The 14,726-nt window shown below is 43.9% G+C and overlaps 1 protein-coding gene across 2 annotated transcripts in view; it reads right to left on the bottom strand.

Moving 5' to 3' along the window:
• Positions 1-436: 436 nt before the first annotated feature.
• Positions 437-14,726, bottom strand: part of CNDP2 (carnosine dipeptidase 2) — a 171,184-nt gene continuing 156,894 nt past the window's right edge. For both annotated transcript variants that reach the window (XM_086965227.1, XM_086965228.1), the window contains 2 exons: positions 7,944-8,091; positions 437-660 (listed from right to left, as the gene is read on the bottom strand). In XM_086965227.1, the coding sequence (XP_086821353.1) occupies positions 591-660; positions 7,944-8,091 (218 nt within the window). In that variant the 3' untranslated portion in view covers positions 437-590. The remainder of the gene's footprint in view (positions 661-7,943; positions 8,092-14,726) is intronic.

Raw genomic sequence — 14,726 nt, 5'->3', positions numbered from 1 at the left:
CATTGCTGTCATCATGCCAGTAGTCTTAAAAGTTTTTGCCTTCCTTCTTTAAATCCATTTTCAGAGGCACAATAAAATCAGCATCCTTTATGCATAAAGAATTCCCTGCACTCTACTCCTTGTGCAGCCTGGGTATTTATAGAAATGCCAGATTCCACACATCATTTGACTTGGCTCCCAGTAAGAACCCTAGTTAGAGGTTTCTATTCCTCTGCAAAAATGTAACTTACTGCCAGTGTGAGTTGATATAAAAGATTAAGATTTGGGAAATGGCAGTCAACACAGTAGCTCTCTAGTTATCCTGGAATGGATGAGCAAGTCTCAGGGTTGCCACATATTCCTCATCATTCAGTCAACTTGTACATTCACCCCTTGTAGTGTGTTGCTCAATTTCTATATGCAACTGTAACTCAAACAGTGGGACACAAAGACGAGCTGCACAACCAAGTTTTAATTTGTATGAAAGCATTCACTGTACATATAAAATGTTATGAATTGTGTGCTAAAAATGCTCCTTTATTACATTCAATGAATGCGTAAGTTAGAGCAGCTAAAGTGCTGTTGATGACGAAGGGATGACTGAAGCAACATCAATCCGCTAGCTGAGACACTTCATACAGGTACGCTCCCAAAAGTTTTACACCCTGAATGTAGTTGAACCTGCAGAGATAAACATAATACAACAATTTTTAGATTAACTGGTGACTTTATATTACCAACACAGAGTTCAATGTGAGTAAGCCTATGACATCACTACATGAGTAAGTGAAAATAAAGAAAATTCTTATCTCCAAGTCAAGTCTTCCAATGTTCGTGTTTAATAGATTCAAAGGCTTGGAATACTAGATACATTACAGATAGCAGCACTGTTTTAACTCCGACAATGACAAATTATGACACTGGTGGTCACCTTCAGATTCTTTGCAGCACATCATGGGTAAGGGAGTCGGAGTTCTCTAAATCATTTTTTTCCAAGGAACCATGTGAGTTTATATTAAAGGAAAACGTTCACCAGTTTCATCTACGGTTTTAAAAATGACATTTTCTTAGGATTGCTGGGTTGAAGCCCAATACTCTACTAGCCTGGAACAGCGCCACCATACAGGGCTTTATTTATATTGGGGTGCAATAATGTACTCTTCATATTTCCTCTGAATTAACATAAAACCTATGAGTGTGTTCTGTAAGCTGCAAGGCATGTGGGATATAAAAGGCATAGGCTGAGCAGCAATCACCCTCTTGACAATCATGAGCTTTGTCAAGGGTTTAAGCCTTAAGCAAATAAGGTAGCTACCCTTTTTAGGTTTCGCTTGGCGAACAGCTGCGCAGCAGCGTTTCACGCAGGCGAAATCTTTTGTTAGAACAGTATGGCCTTAGTTCCGCCTCTCTTCCATTAGCTAGCTCCATAAATGGAGGCTAGCCATTGGAAGAGAGATCTGTCCGTCGTTCACCGAGGCGATTCGTGGGCGTTCCAGCGATTTTTTTCTCATCCCGCCCATTTTCATGCGGCGGTGGGCAGATATATTTTTTTTTTTACGCCATGTTTTGATCATTTGCCGCCGGAAGATGTCCAGGTGAGTGCTGTTTTATTTTTCTTACCTTCTTGTGCCCGTCCCCGCCCCCCCTTACGCTGTCAGTTTGCCCGTTCTCGCCCCCCCTCTCGCTGTCCGTTTGCCCGTTCCCACCACCCCTCCTGCTGTCCGTGTGCTGCCCACGCTATGCTGCAACCTCCCACGCCACTGCCCCCTGGCCACTGTCCCTGCGAACCACGGAGACATGTTTCAGACGGTATGATTTAAGCTGCCAGAAACACGATCGCAAAGTGTCGGTAGGAGCATAAGTTTCTAAAGAAAACATTACTAAATAGCGTGCTCGCTGCTGCTGCAGGCCATTTAGACGGGCTGGGAGCTCGAGCAGGCTGTGGTCTTCAGAGAGTAAACAAATGGGTGACTGAGAAAAAAAAGAAAGGGTGTTTGTCGGAAGGGGCCATTGAACAGTATGTTAGGAAGGGAGAGAATCGGGAGCTAGAAAAACTCAAGGAAGATTACTTCACATAATTTTTTACACATTATTTTATTTTAATTGTAACGGATCTTTCTGTGAGGTATGTGGGTGCTCCTGTTTTGCAAGGAGTTGGTTGGTGTATACGAAGTCTTGCACTTGCGTCAGTCTAAATATTATTTCCCCGTTGGCGGGAGCCATGGGGCTGCTTTGAATCCCGGGAGCACCTCTGAAGCGGCTCTCACTTTTACCGAGGAGAATTGCAACAGGCACAGGGAGGCTTCAATGGCGAGGGCGGGAGAGTGAAGGTGGAGAGAAAGCGCTCAGAAACGGAGAAGAGAAGAAGAGAGAGAGAGGATGGGTTGTTGGAAAGAGAGATTACGCGAAGAATCTAAGGGAGCGGGGCTGGTTGGACCGGTTCCCATGTCCAGCCCTGATTACACATGCTGCGTATGGTTTAAACAGTGGTGTTGATACAAAATGTACTGGTCTGTTACATTCTTTTCTTTTAAGTCAAGGTGGTGTTGGTTTCGCTGGACAACCACTGCTTTATTTCTAAAACTTTTAAAAATCGGAAATCCAAGCACAAATTATATGCAACGTTGTTGGTTCGAATTGCTGCAAATTAGCTATCAACAAGAATACGAGTTAAAAAGTAACACCGTGAATATATAAGAGCAATCCGTGGCGGATGTCAAAAGACCTGGGCAGTCCAGCGCGACGGGTGCTCCTCTTTGAAGGTGGACAGCCCGGGCCTCAGGATTGGTCAGCAAAACGCGCTTCCGACCCGGAGGTCCCGGACTGGAATATTCGTGCACGAAATTTACAGTCACAAGGTAGGGCTACACTAGCTGTGTATTCACAAGCTATATAGAGTATTATTATTAATAATAGATATCATTCAATCAATATTGTTTATACTGCTGTTGTCAAATTGTTTTCCCGTTGAATTCTACTTTTCCGCCCCCAGTACAGCGTCTTCAGGCTCCACGCTTTGCGAACCAAGAACTTGTAACCCACAATTAAAAAAAAAGCCTAGCGGGTGCAATAGAAACGAGTCTCCCCTCAAAGATATGGAGAAAAAAAACCGAAGCACCTTACAGATCGAGTGAGGCTGTGTTTTGGTGGCAGGCCACAGACCCGTCCGTCAGCAGCCCTGCGCTTAGTTCCCAACGATCAGTCGTGATATAATAGGGTAGAAGCGGGCGGGGGAATCAGGCCCCACCACAAAAACTGCCTTCATCACTTCGTCGGGCGAAATAGGAACGGAGAGATATCCAGCCCGCCCGCTGTCCCTTTCTCTTACTTGGGGCTTTAATTCACTCCCCACTCCTCCACCCAACACCAGAGAGGTGCGTCTGCGGAATCTTCACCCTACTGTTTTTCTGTAGGGTCAGACTACGACAATAAGTTTAAGGTGCAAAATAATAAGCGGAGGGTCGTTAACACCCCTACTCTCCCGTGGTTGGCAGCGGGGAAATGATTCTTTGAGGTGGCAGAGGCGTGAGCAGGGTGTGTGGCGCCCTCTCAACACCCAGTGTCTTCTCTGTTGGGTATTGGGTGTGCCCAAAAGTACCATTCTCAGGGGTGCAGGGTGAGGGGATGTTGGGGGTCACAGATTACCTTGGCCAGGACGGGCCTCGTTTAGTTAATCTTTTCCTCACTACCGCATTCCGCCTCCAAGTACAGCTCACGCTCACAAACAATTCTTTCCTCTGTCATTTCCATGGCCTCTGGGCCGGGGCGCTCACCTAGCCTTTGGTCTGCGGCGCAGCCGCCCGCAGACTCCCAAATCCTTCTCTCAGATGTAATCGGAGCTCATCTCCACAGGGGAGCTTCCCCCCTAGGTAAGTCGGCGCCTCACGGTAACGTATTCTTCCATCATCCATTGCTGGGCTGCTAGGTGAAAGTGGCAAAGACGTCTTTGCAATTGTGCGCCCGCGTGTGGTTGTGCGCCTAAGTTTGGATACGTACATGTGTGCATTTGTGTGTTTGTGTAATCTGTGGGAGTGCCGTTAGGTGTGTTTAGATATGGTCGTGTTTTCGTGCTGTTGACTTTGGTGTAGTTTTGCCCCTACCTGCGGTTGTGCAGGCGTTTCTACTTGCGTGTGCCTTGGTGTGATTGCATGTACGTGTGTCTGACAGCATGTTTGTGTCTCCGCGCTTGCCCTGTGATGTCACTGTTTCTGAACCCTGAATGGGGAGCTCTCAGTCTGCCTGCCGTTGCCTAGAATTTTTTTTGTCAGTGAAATTTGGAGGGGGGGGGGGGGGGGGGGGGGGTCATATTCATTGGAAGACTCGCTCCCCTGTCATTTCCATGGCCTCTGGGCCAGGGCGCTCACCTAGCCTTTGATCTGCTGCGCAGCCACCAGCAGACTCCCAAATCCTTCTCAGATGTAATCGGGGCTGTGTGTGAGAATTTCGAAAATAAAATAGACCTAACAACCTCAGACCCAATAAAATAATGGTGAATCCTAGTCAGCAAAGCAGTTGCTAACAGGCCTCTAATGGTATAATATTTTGACCTCTGAAAGAAAAAAAACGCGTAGAGGACCTCATAATCTTATATTTGAAGCTGTGGACAGTGGCCATGTCGTTTGGGTCCCTGTGGATGATCAATAGGTTTAAACTGCTGTCCTAAAAACATATGGTGATTTTGCCCTCCTCTGGGTTGGTGTAAGGGCATTAGACCATTAGTGTCTTACCCATAAAAACCTATTCCATTCATGAGAAACATTTATGACATTGCCGACAACAACAACAAAAAAACACAATGACAAGGTGACCAACATTACCAAAAAAGAAAATCTCCTCTTGCATAACAAACGAGACTTCAACTACTTAAAACACTGCTGTCAATTGAGGATCTAGACAGGTTGCCAGGTTCTGCCAACAACAAGACATTTATTGGTCCAATTATTATTAAGTAAGTGTGCCTTCCTCCAACGCATCTCCAGGACAAGGAGTGACATTGGCAAAGCAGGATCATAACCAATAGGAGGCATTCTGGAAGATCACACACAAACACCATATGTAGGTTCTCTTTCTCAGACTAGACTACAGCTACGTTTGAGAATATCCTTCAAATGATTGTTGAGGAATTGAATGAATGGTTTCATGCTTCTATAAATTAGTTGCATCCCAATTCCTTAGTGGACCTTCATGAAAATAAAAATCTTGTTGTGGAATATGGGGCGAAGTACTTGTTAGTGGCAAAAGATCCTGGTGCTGACGTTATGTTTATTAGGTGCAGAGAGTGGGTGTTCAGTACCCTACCAGCAAGTTGTATGTGGGGAGTAGATTGGTGGAAGAAGAAAGTACCAGGGAATCAGACTTGATGGAAGACAAGAGTGTACTACCAACCCTTCAGCTTGGCCCAACCTTTCCAGGCCATACCACAAATATCAGGCAGTGTGTTTGGGTCACTCTTAGCCTTTAGAAATTCCTGCAAGCACAAACAGTGCCACTCCACAGATTAAAGTCATGTGAATTAAGAGATCGGCCTTCACGTTGTTTGTCGCTTGAAGGGAGAATTCAGCCATTTGGAATGCTATATAAAACTTGAAGATAAAACAGACGTGCAGTCAAGTCGAGCCTAACAGAGAACTTTGTGAAGTATGCAAAGTCTTGAATCGCAGCATTTCTGTAACTTTTAGGTAATAAAGCACATCTGCTTTGTATCTCAGGCCATATAAGAGACCAGCAGAATGACTACAGCTTATTGAGCTTACACCTTGATCTGCTTGGAATGCCACTATTTATTTCATTAGCGTGATCAATGCTGGATGTTAGTATTGTGTGAATCTATGCATTTTTTGAGGAAGTGCAGAAAGGGATGGGCCCACTCATAGCAAGGGTAGGCATGGTGCCCTGTCTTAGCTATTGCATTTAATCACGACATTAAGGACAGTTTGTTTTTCAACTAAACAACCAGCGTAGGAACCTGCTGTTGTGGTATTGGGGTTATGCCACGCGAGTCAACCTACATGACCCGAGAGAGGATGGACCACTGGCACATGCACACAGGTATCAGTAGTCGGTCTGTTAATGCAGAATCTGTATAGCCGCATCCAAAACTGGACTTGCTCAACTGTGTGTCCCAAAGCTCTCCAGTACTTTGAAATTGCAATCAAAGCTTTAAAATAATTTTCAAACAAAGCTGCCAAATGTTTTCATGTTATGCGCGACATCTTTAGCCACTCAAGCATTTGAAACCAGCAGCACCTTACATGCTGGTATTTATCTTTTGATGCTTACAATGTCAAAAGTGGATTTGCACTTCCTATGACACCCATGCACTGGCTAGAAATTCAGGCTGGATTAAGAGGTTGCACGTGATAAGCAGCTAGTTAGCAGATAGTATTTTAAAAGATACCAACTTAGGTGAAAGTCATTTAATTATTGCAATTGCATCATCCTTACTAAGTGGCACACCATGCTGCTAACAGTGGTGAAAAGGGGCAAAGCTTAGTCAGTAAGATTCATGGGCGTGACTCAAATTTCCCAACTAAAAAAAAGTAATGGGCCGCAGGGTGAATGAGTTAGAGGACAGAGGTTCGGGTTTACTGTTCCCATGAGGAAGACAGTCGGTATCGATTGGCATTAGGTTGGTAACGGGGCTCATTTAGAGTTCAGCAGGCAAGCACTCTATTGCAAGACACCCAGTTTGCCAAACTCAAGGTCCGCTAAGCCAAATATGACAACGTTTTACAATGACCAAGTAAAAAGCACTCTGTCAGTGCATTTCTCCGATGGCCCAGCAGAGTAGGGACCATTGGAGGCAAGTCATTTGACCATCTTCCCTATTTAGAGTGGAAAGTTGAATGGCTTTTTTTTCTTCTTCACTATCCATCACTGCCAGGTATATCCTTTAAGTGAGGAAACAGAAAAAAAAAAAATGACCCTGTACACTTGGTGGGGAGATCATAATTTTTTTTTTCGGAGCAAACCTTCTGCTGTGGAAAAGGAAATATATATTTTTTTTAAAGCACAGATTTGGAAATGTTAGACAGGTGGCCAGCATGTTTGACTAACGTTTCCTACATTGACAGGACCTCCCCCAGGATGATGGTTCCTACCAATGTTTAAGGATGTTTGTGTGTGTGGCGGGGGGGGGGGGGGGGGGGGGGGGGGCTCCCTCTAAATTTGGCAGGCAATTTAAAATGAATGGTGGTAGACAAAGTCTTCTAGTCCGTCTGGCTTTCCTCTTTCTGCCAAACCTTAATTCAGACACTCTGTCCAGTATGGAACAGTGGGCAAAAAAAAAAAATGACAGTCCTGAGCACAACTCTGCGTATAGTCAGACCACCTGGCAGTCACTCAAGCATTTGTTCCATCAACGTTTGAGAGTCTGATTGCCGTAGTATGCCTGGAAACCTAAACTAGCACAGCTTTCCAAGCCTACTACTGACAACATTTGTGATTTCCAAAAGTAGTACATGTGTGTCCATTTGTATGGATGCTACTTTTTAGGCAAACCATTCACTATAGAAGTTCCTTCTTTCTCCAAAACAAATAACCAAGCAAATACCAGGACAACAAGAAAATCCAACACAAACACAGCAGACCCGATTTAAGGGCCCCCAGACCAAATAGCAAAGAGCATTTATTTCTGAAGTGCAATACCTCAAAAAACACCTTGAAGCTACCCCTGTGGAGGTGAACAGGAAACTGTGGTTGGTGTATACTTTCCAGCATCCCAAGTCCATATTTCAAAGTAAAATCATATCATACTGCCTTGAGATGGTTCTCGTCTGAGCTCACTATCATATAAGTAGGATCACAACAGGAAACCTAGTGAACGGTTAAATGTTATTCCCATGGCAGCATTGTGCAGTCAATTCAAAACAAATACAGGACCTTTAGCACATGCAGCTTCTCTATTAATCCCTCCTCCCCCAATAGGTTGCAACTAATCTTTAGTAGTTACATTAACAGCTCACCTATTCAGCTTTTCATTTTGTGAATGAGCACCGTCATCTGACGAACCTACAGGCAGCAGCATGACATTTTTACCCGTTGCCTCCTGGAATGTTAAAGTTACAGGAATGCTTCCACCTTCTCGTGTCAAATCAGGCTCCACGCCAAAAACTGCACAAACAAAATGAAGCACAAAAGTCAGAAAGTGATTTGATTTGTCTCACATTATAGGCAAACAAGGAAGGAATAGATGTTGGATCTGTTGGGAGGATATTAGGGAGTCAGAACAGAAAAATGTTGTTAACAAAAGGATAAAATGAACCAAGTTTATGATCAAATATCAAATTCCCATTGCTAGATGGCAACAATGATATACCCCTCCGAACACTGTTGAAGGGAAGTAAAATGGGGTGGAAGTTATATATAACACAATCAGATGAGAATGGGTGGACTCACTGACATCCTCTGACCAAGCAAAAAGATTAAGCATGGACATGCAACATCTGAAAAAGTGACGCAAAAAGAGAAATAGCTTAACAGCTAACATTAACTGCATTGTTTATACTAGGCATTATAAGTTTTACACTGAAAGTCGAGAGATGTGTGTGCTACAAATATGTTCCAATTATATTTTGTTTTTTTGATTTTATGTATAACTTAGTTTGAGTGGTATTCTTATTTCCTTTTAGAGGATTTCAACAAGAGGATACAAAGGTGGAAAAGAGCATTTTACGAAGAAAACTCCTCAATTCAGAATAAAAGGTTACACTGGAATTAACCAATATGCATATGTTTTCTATACAGCTAACACTCAAATGTGTCTGCAAACACCACTATAATCTCCAGTCTATGCAAATAAGCGGAGAAAGAATCTGGCAGGTCCGGCTGTACAGGTGTATTTAAACAAACACAATGCACTAAAAGGTCTCACTTTGAAACAAGATGACAAAGTAGCAACATCAAGAACCAGAGAAACGTTGCACCGACCCAAATCATGATCGTTCCAGCCTGTTGTAACATTTGTGGAGTTCCTACAATTGCAGAGGATACCTAGCAGAAAAGGGGAACCATCAGCTTGTAGAAGCTCGACTGCTACTAGCATAGGAAACCAAGGGCAATATGTGGGGAGGGAGAACTACAAGAGACTTTAAATGTGCCCAATTTGGACTGCCCAGCAGAAGCAAATATAGTCTGTTAATAGGTCTTTAGATAAATTGAAAGAACATGGAAGAACTTTTGTTATGATAACCAAGATAGTGAAAAATTTAAACCATTTATACTAAGGTTGAGCCCCAACAAGAATCAGGGAAGCTAGATATTAGGTACGTTACCAAAATTAAACAAATATATATTAAGCATATTTTGCAATCCTCATCATAAAACAGGAATTTGTTGTTTTGCCTGGGTGGGAAACAGCAATAGACAGGGCCAGTTTAGAAGCCGAGCACCCAAGAGGGGTTTTGCCTGGTTTTCTAAAGATGTGCACAATCAATTGTGGAAATTCCTAAATGTTTTACTGCTATGATAGGTACCTCTAGTCAGTTCAGTTTATAACTTTATTCGAATGTTTAAAAAACATCATAAAAGTATACAGTTTAAAACATTACATACACATGATACTCAAAATACAGAAACAAAAAATAACATAGTCACATGTTGTGGGAATAGCTACACATAAAATTACGGGAAAACCATGCTAAGTCTAGCTCTAATTGATTTCAGAATAAAAGTAGCAGTATAAAAACAAATATCTGGACTTGAAAGTGAAAAAAGAAGTCTCAGAGCGCTATCGGTGGTGTACATATTATATTTGAGGAACATAGGCTTGAGGTAACAGATACGTAGTGCTTTATACAGAGGACAGAATAATAGAAAGTGCATTGTGCTTTGTTTGGTAGAGTCATCACATGGACATGGGATTACTGGATGTAATTTCATAGTCGGGAAAGCGACCAGGTTATGCACAATACCTAGTCTTAGCCTTGAAAGAACGAACTGATGGGACTGTCTATGGATAACTTTGAGGTACATTGGAATACCCCGGCAATCTTCATTCAAGGACAGGTGGAAAATATGTGTGGAGTATTCCCTAGTGGCATGACTTCGCACATCCGATCTTGCCCTAAGATAAGCATTTTTTACTTCCAGCTTGTCTAAGGTATTCATACTAGTAGGGTCATTTCCTAGGTCCATGTCGAACAGATCTTTAACAATCATAACTACGTATTTTAGCCATGGAATACTTAGAACTTTATCCAAGAGCAAACAGTCATTGATGATATTTCTGGTGAATGCTGTTTCCGGCTTGGAGAAAATGGATTTCCATACCATCAATGGCCTTAACCCTGTAAGGTCGGACAGGTAATCCAGATCCAGTTCCGAATGGGTTAAGACAGTAGATGCCGAGGTGGGGAGACAAAGCAGCCGCTTAATGAATTTGTTTTCTTCATTTTGCAGGGCCTTAGCATTGCAATGTCCCCATACCCCCGAGCCATACAAAGCTATCGAGGTACATCTGTGCTTGTATATAGTCAACATATCAACAATGCGGCGGCTTCCTACTTTGGTAGCAAAGCGGAAGACGCCCGAGGAAGCTTTCCCCATTCTCGCTTTAACGTTTGTTTCCTCAGGGGCCCAAGATCCTCTATCGTTAAATGTGACCCCCAGATAGCAAAAATTTGTGACAATTGCAATATGGTTTTCCTTAAAAGAGAAAGGTTTAAAAAGTTTCGGCTTTTTCCCACACACCATGACGAACGTTTTAGAATTATTAATTTTGAGTTTCCGTTTCAGTATAAAATCATGGAACCCATCCATCAATTTTTGTAAGCCTATAGGAGTCCTAGAAAGAAGAACTGTATCATCGGCATACAATAATACCGGTATAGGGGAACCTCCAACATGGGGGGCATCAGCATGAATTTGTTTTAGTTCTTGTTCAACCGAGTTAATAAAGAGGGAAAAAAGCAACGGGGCTAATACACAGCCCTGTCTAATGCCAGATCTTACTCTGATCTTCCGAGTGCACTCACCCTCCGGGCCATAACGAATTTGGGCGGATAACTTAGAATAAAGTGTGGCCAGGAAATAGATAATATCGGGGGGGGCTCCCATGCCCAGCAGAGTTGTCCATAACAGGGCATGGTCGACCAAATCAAATGCACTTGAAAGATCTGCAAAGCACAGAAATAATGATCCCGGCTTGGCCTTGGTATACTTCCCTATTAAAAGGTTCAAGTTAATACATTGTTCGATCGTACCAAGGCCCTTTCTAAAGCCGTATTGGGATGGGGCAAGAATGTTATTATCTACAGCCCAATCTTCCAAGCGTGCTAACAGGACCCTACTCAGGATTTTAAGCGAGGAATCCAAAAGGGAGATAGGGCGGTAGTTCTTAGCCTCTCCTCTATCCCCCTTTTTATAGATTGGAATGATGATGGATTCGCCCCACGTGGAAGGGGTCCTGTTATCCATAGCAGCATTAAAGGCTATGGTCAATAGTGGGCTCCAGAGTGCCGGATCATATTTGTATAGGTCGATCGGCACCCCGTCTGGGCCGGGGGCTTTTCCCCCTTTGCTATTCCTTAAAGCCAAATCCACCTCATCGGTCGTTATTCTCGGGGAATCAACTCGGGTGGTGCAGATGATGTTATCATTGGACAGGGGCTCTCCAGTTGGATCAAAGATCCCTGAGAAATGGGCCACCCATCCCTCTTCACTAACCTGGGCGGTGAGGACAGGGAATTCCTCTTTTTGCAGGAATGGGCTATTGATTGTGCTCCAGAATAGTTTACTATCCCGGAGTGCTGCGGCTTTACTCAGATCTTCCCAGGCTGTTTCTCTAAGTTCTTGTTTCCTGGTTTTGAGCGCATTTTTATAAATGGCCCTTAGGGATTTAACCGCCTCCCTGTCTCTCGGAATACTGGAAAGGGCGAGTTTGAGGGATTTTAATGCCTTTGTACATGCTTGGTTGAACCAGCCCTGTGTAGCCGGCCCTGATTTAACCTTCTTTGTAGTGAGTGTATTCTTGATTATGACACCCAGATTCTCGAAGTTGTTTATGCATTGTGCGGCGGAGGCTTCCATATCAAGACCACTGAGTATCATATTAAGGCCAGCTTTCACCACCCTCTGATGCAAATTCTCTGCTTTTTCCCCACTCCATTTTATGCGGATCCCATTAGGTCTGCATGGCCTGATGTCATCTACAACCCTACCTGAAAATACATCCCTATGGAGCTCACAATATAAAACCATGGTAAGTGCATTGTGGTCACTCAGGTCGTGATCTATGATCTGGGTAACCGAACAATGGGGAGCTACCCGATTAGAGATGATCAGGAAATCAATAATGGAGGTGGTGTTTCTCCCCGTGAAGGTAGGCGCCAGGTTGCCCTCATTATCTGGTGCATGTTGATGGATTGATATATCAAATTTTAACATCAAATTGTTAAGGGAAGTGCCATATGGAGAGTGTAGAAAATGCAGTAAATTTTCCCCATTTTCCCCATCATAACCACAAGTAGTAGAATATGAGAGGGGGCAGGTTCTAATATTAAAATCTCCTCCCCAAACAATATCGTAAGGTACAGCTGTTTTACAGAGAATAGAATCCAGAGCCGATTCAAGTTCGTCTACTACAGTGGTGCTGGAGGGGTCGAAGGTATTATTGTAGTGGTTAATCAACAATAGATTACGGTCCCTGCCTATCAGAATTTCCAAAATTTGCGAGTGGGACCCCACAGTATGGCTTTTTCTTACTCGTAAAGGTAAATGTACAGAGAGTAAAATCAACAAACCCCCTTTGGCCCTCCCCATTGGAGATTCCACCGCATTACAATTATAGGCAACAAAACCATCATAGGCAATATCTTCCACTGACCACGTTTCCTGCAAACATAGGATATCATAAACCAAGGTAAGCTCCTTCCAGCCCAGTGCTGAAACCTTCTGCCGCCACCCAGCGATGTTCCAGCTCATCAATGAATAACCCTTAACCCTTTGATCCTTGACTGTATTGATGTAAATAGTTGAGACAGGAAGTGTGACGGGGGTCATATCTAACGAAATCAAATCCGGTACAACGATAGTAGCTGGGGCAGGGGTAATGGGGGTGGATTCGGCACATTGAATAGTGGGGGTTTTGACGGGTATAATCAGAGGTGAATTAGTGGGAATAGCTTCATTAGGGGTGGTTAAATAGGCCGTAGGCAAAACATCAGGTGTAACCTGAATGTTAGTCAGCTTCGGAGGGCAAAGGACGGGGTGTAGTCAGTCTATTCCCTCTAAGCCATCTAAGCAGCTATAACGGTTGGGATCCATAAAGGAGTGGAATTGGGGTGCATATTGAGATTGTCTTGGAGGTCTAGGATCATATGCTCTTTGTCTGCCCCTCCGTTCCACAACGGACCAATCCCCTCTTCTTTGTTGGTGACGAAAGTTTATTGGTGGAAAAAAATAGGAAACGGGGAGGGTTTGGATCGTTGAGTCAAAAGACCTGTTAAAGCCTGCACAAATATGGGATACTGTACGAGGGTCTCTAAAACTAACAGTTAGGCAATCCCCAATGATGTTTTTAGGGGTCTTGCCTACCCAAGGGACCCTCCTTACCATGATTATTTCATTGTGCAAGTGGCCCGGGAGTGGTCTATTCCAATTAAGCCATTTTATTACTTTGCTCTTCAGGGAGCTAAAGGTTTCAGATTCCCCTGTTTCCAATGGTGGTACACCGGCCAAGATGACAGTGAACCGGTTAGCCTCCGGTGGCAAATCGGGCCGCCTAACTCTAGGGGTATTAAGTGCCTCACTTGTTACTCCCTGGTTCCCCCCAGCCATATGGTCTGGCGGGTTAGTTTGGCTTAGTAGTTGACTCTCCCCATTATCAGTTATTAAATTATTGGGCTGGGATTGGGGAGGAGGTGGTATACAGATATTTGGTGGGGGGATATTAGGTTGGTTCATGACCGGATTAGGAGGAGCAGGAATAGCAGGGGTTAAGGTAGTGGTTGGAGTGTGTTGCTTCTGGAGGTTACCAAGGGCAGCTAGAATGGAGGCAGATGTTTTCTCTACATTTAAAATTCTGGAGCAAAGCCTGTCCAGTTTAGCCTCTAATGGGGATATCATTGATTTAAGTAGTGCCACGGCCCATTCCATAGATATTTCCCTATTCGGGGATTGGGCCTCACAGGGTGTAAATGTGGTCTGGGGTAGTGGTTCCTCCCGTACTTTAGCTGTTTTTGTAGCCCTTCCCATTTTAACTTCTTTTTTATTGTACACTCTTTTTCGTTTCCTCACGGCACCCTCTTTTTCCCCATAGCTCTTAGACTCAGTAGTACTTACATCAGGATTAGATAAAATGGAAACATTTTCACTTGTAAGTACACGAATAGGGTCCGCCACAATGTCAGTTGATATACCCGCGGGGGCAAGGTGGATAGGGTCTTCTATGGGCAGGCATGTTTTATCCACAATAGGAGACTGATTGCTATCTCTAGTCGGTGTTTTGACATTGGCAAGGGGTCCTATGGATGATCGTTTCAAGGAAATAAGTTCAGTAGATAGACGCTTTTCCAGTATGACGATCTCCTTGTCTATAATGTTATTAGCCCTAATGAGGAATTTCTCCATACCTCCGGCGGTTGACAGGCTACCAGTTAGGGAGGATTTAATCCTATTGTCTCTGCTGGCCATAGTCCTTAAGGATGGGGGCTCTCACAGGTTAGAGGGGTGGCCCGGTCCGGTCTCTCCGGGTCACGAACGGCCACAAACGGCCCCGCCCTTGTCCCGGGCTTCTCCCGGCGCCCTCC

This window comes from Lissotriton vulgaris, chromosome 4_1 (assembly GCF_964263255.1).
Source record: "Lissotriton vulgaris chromosome 4_1, aLisVul1.2, whole genome shotgun sequence".
Lineage (NCBI taxonomy): Eukaryota > Metazoa > Chordata > Amphibia > Caudata > Salamandridae > Lissotriton > Lissotriton vulgaris.
This window is presented reverse-complemented; position numbering and strand designations above follow the sequence as displayed.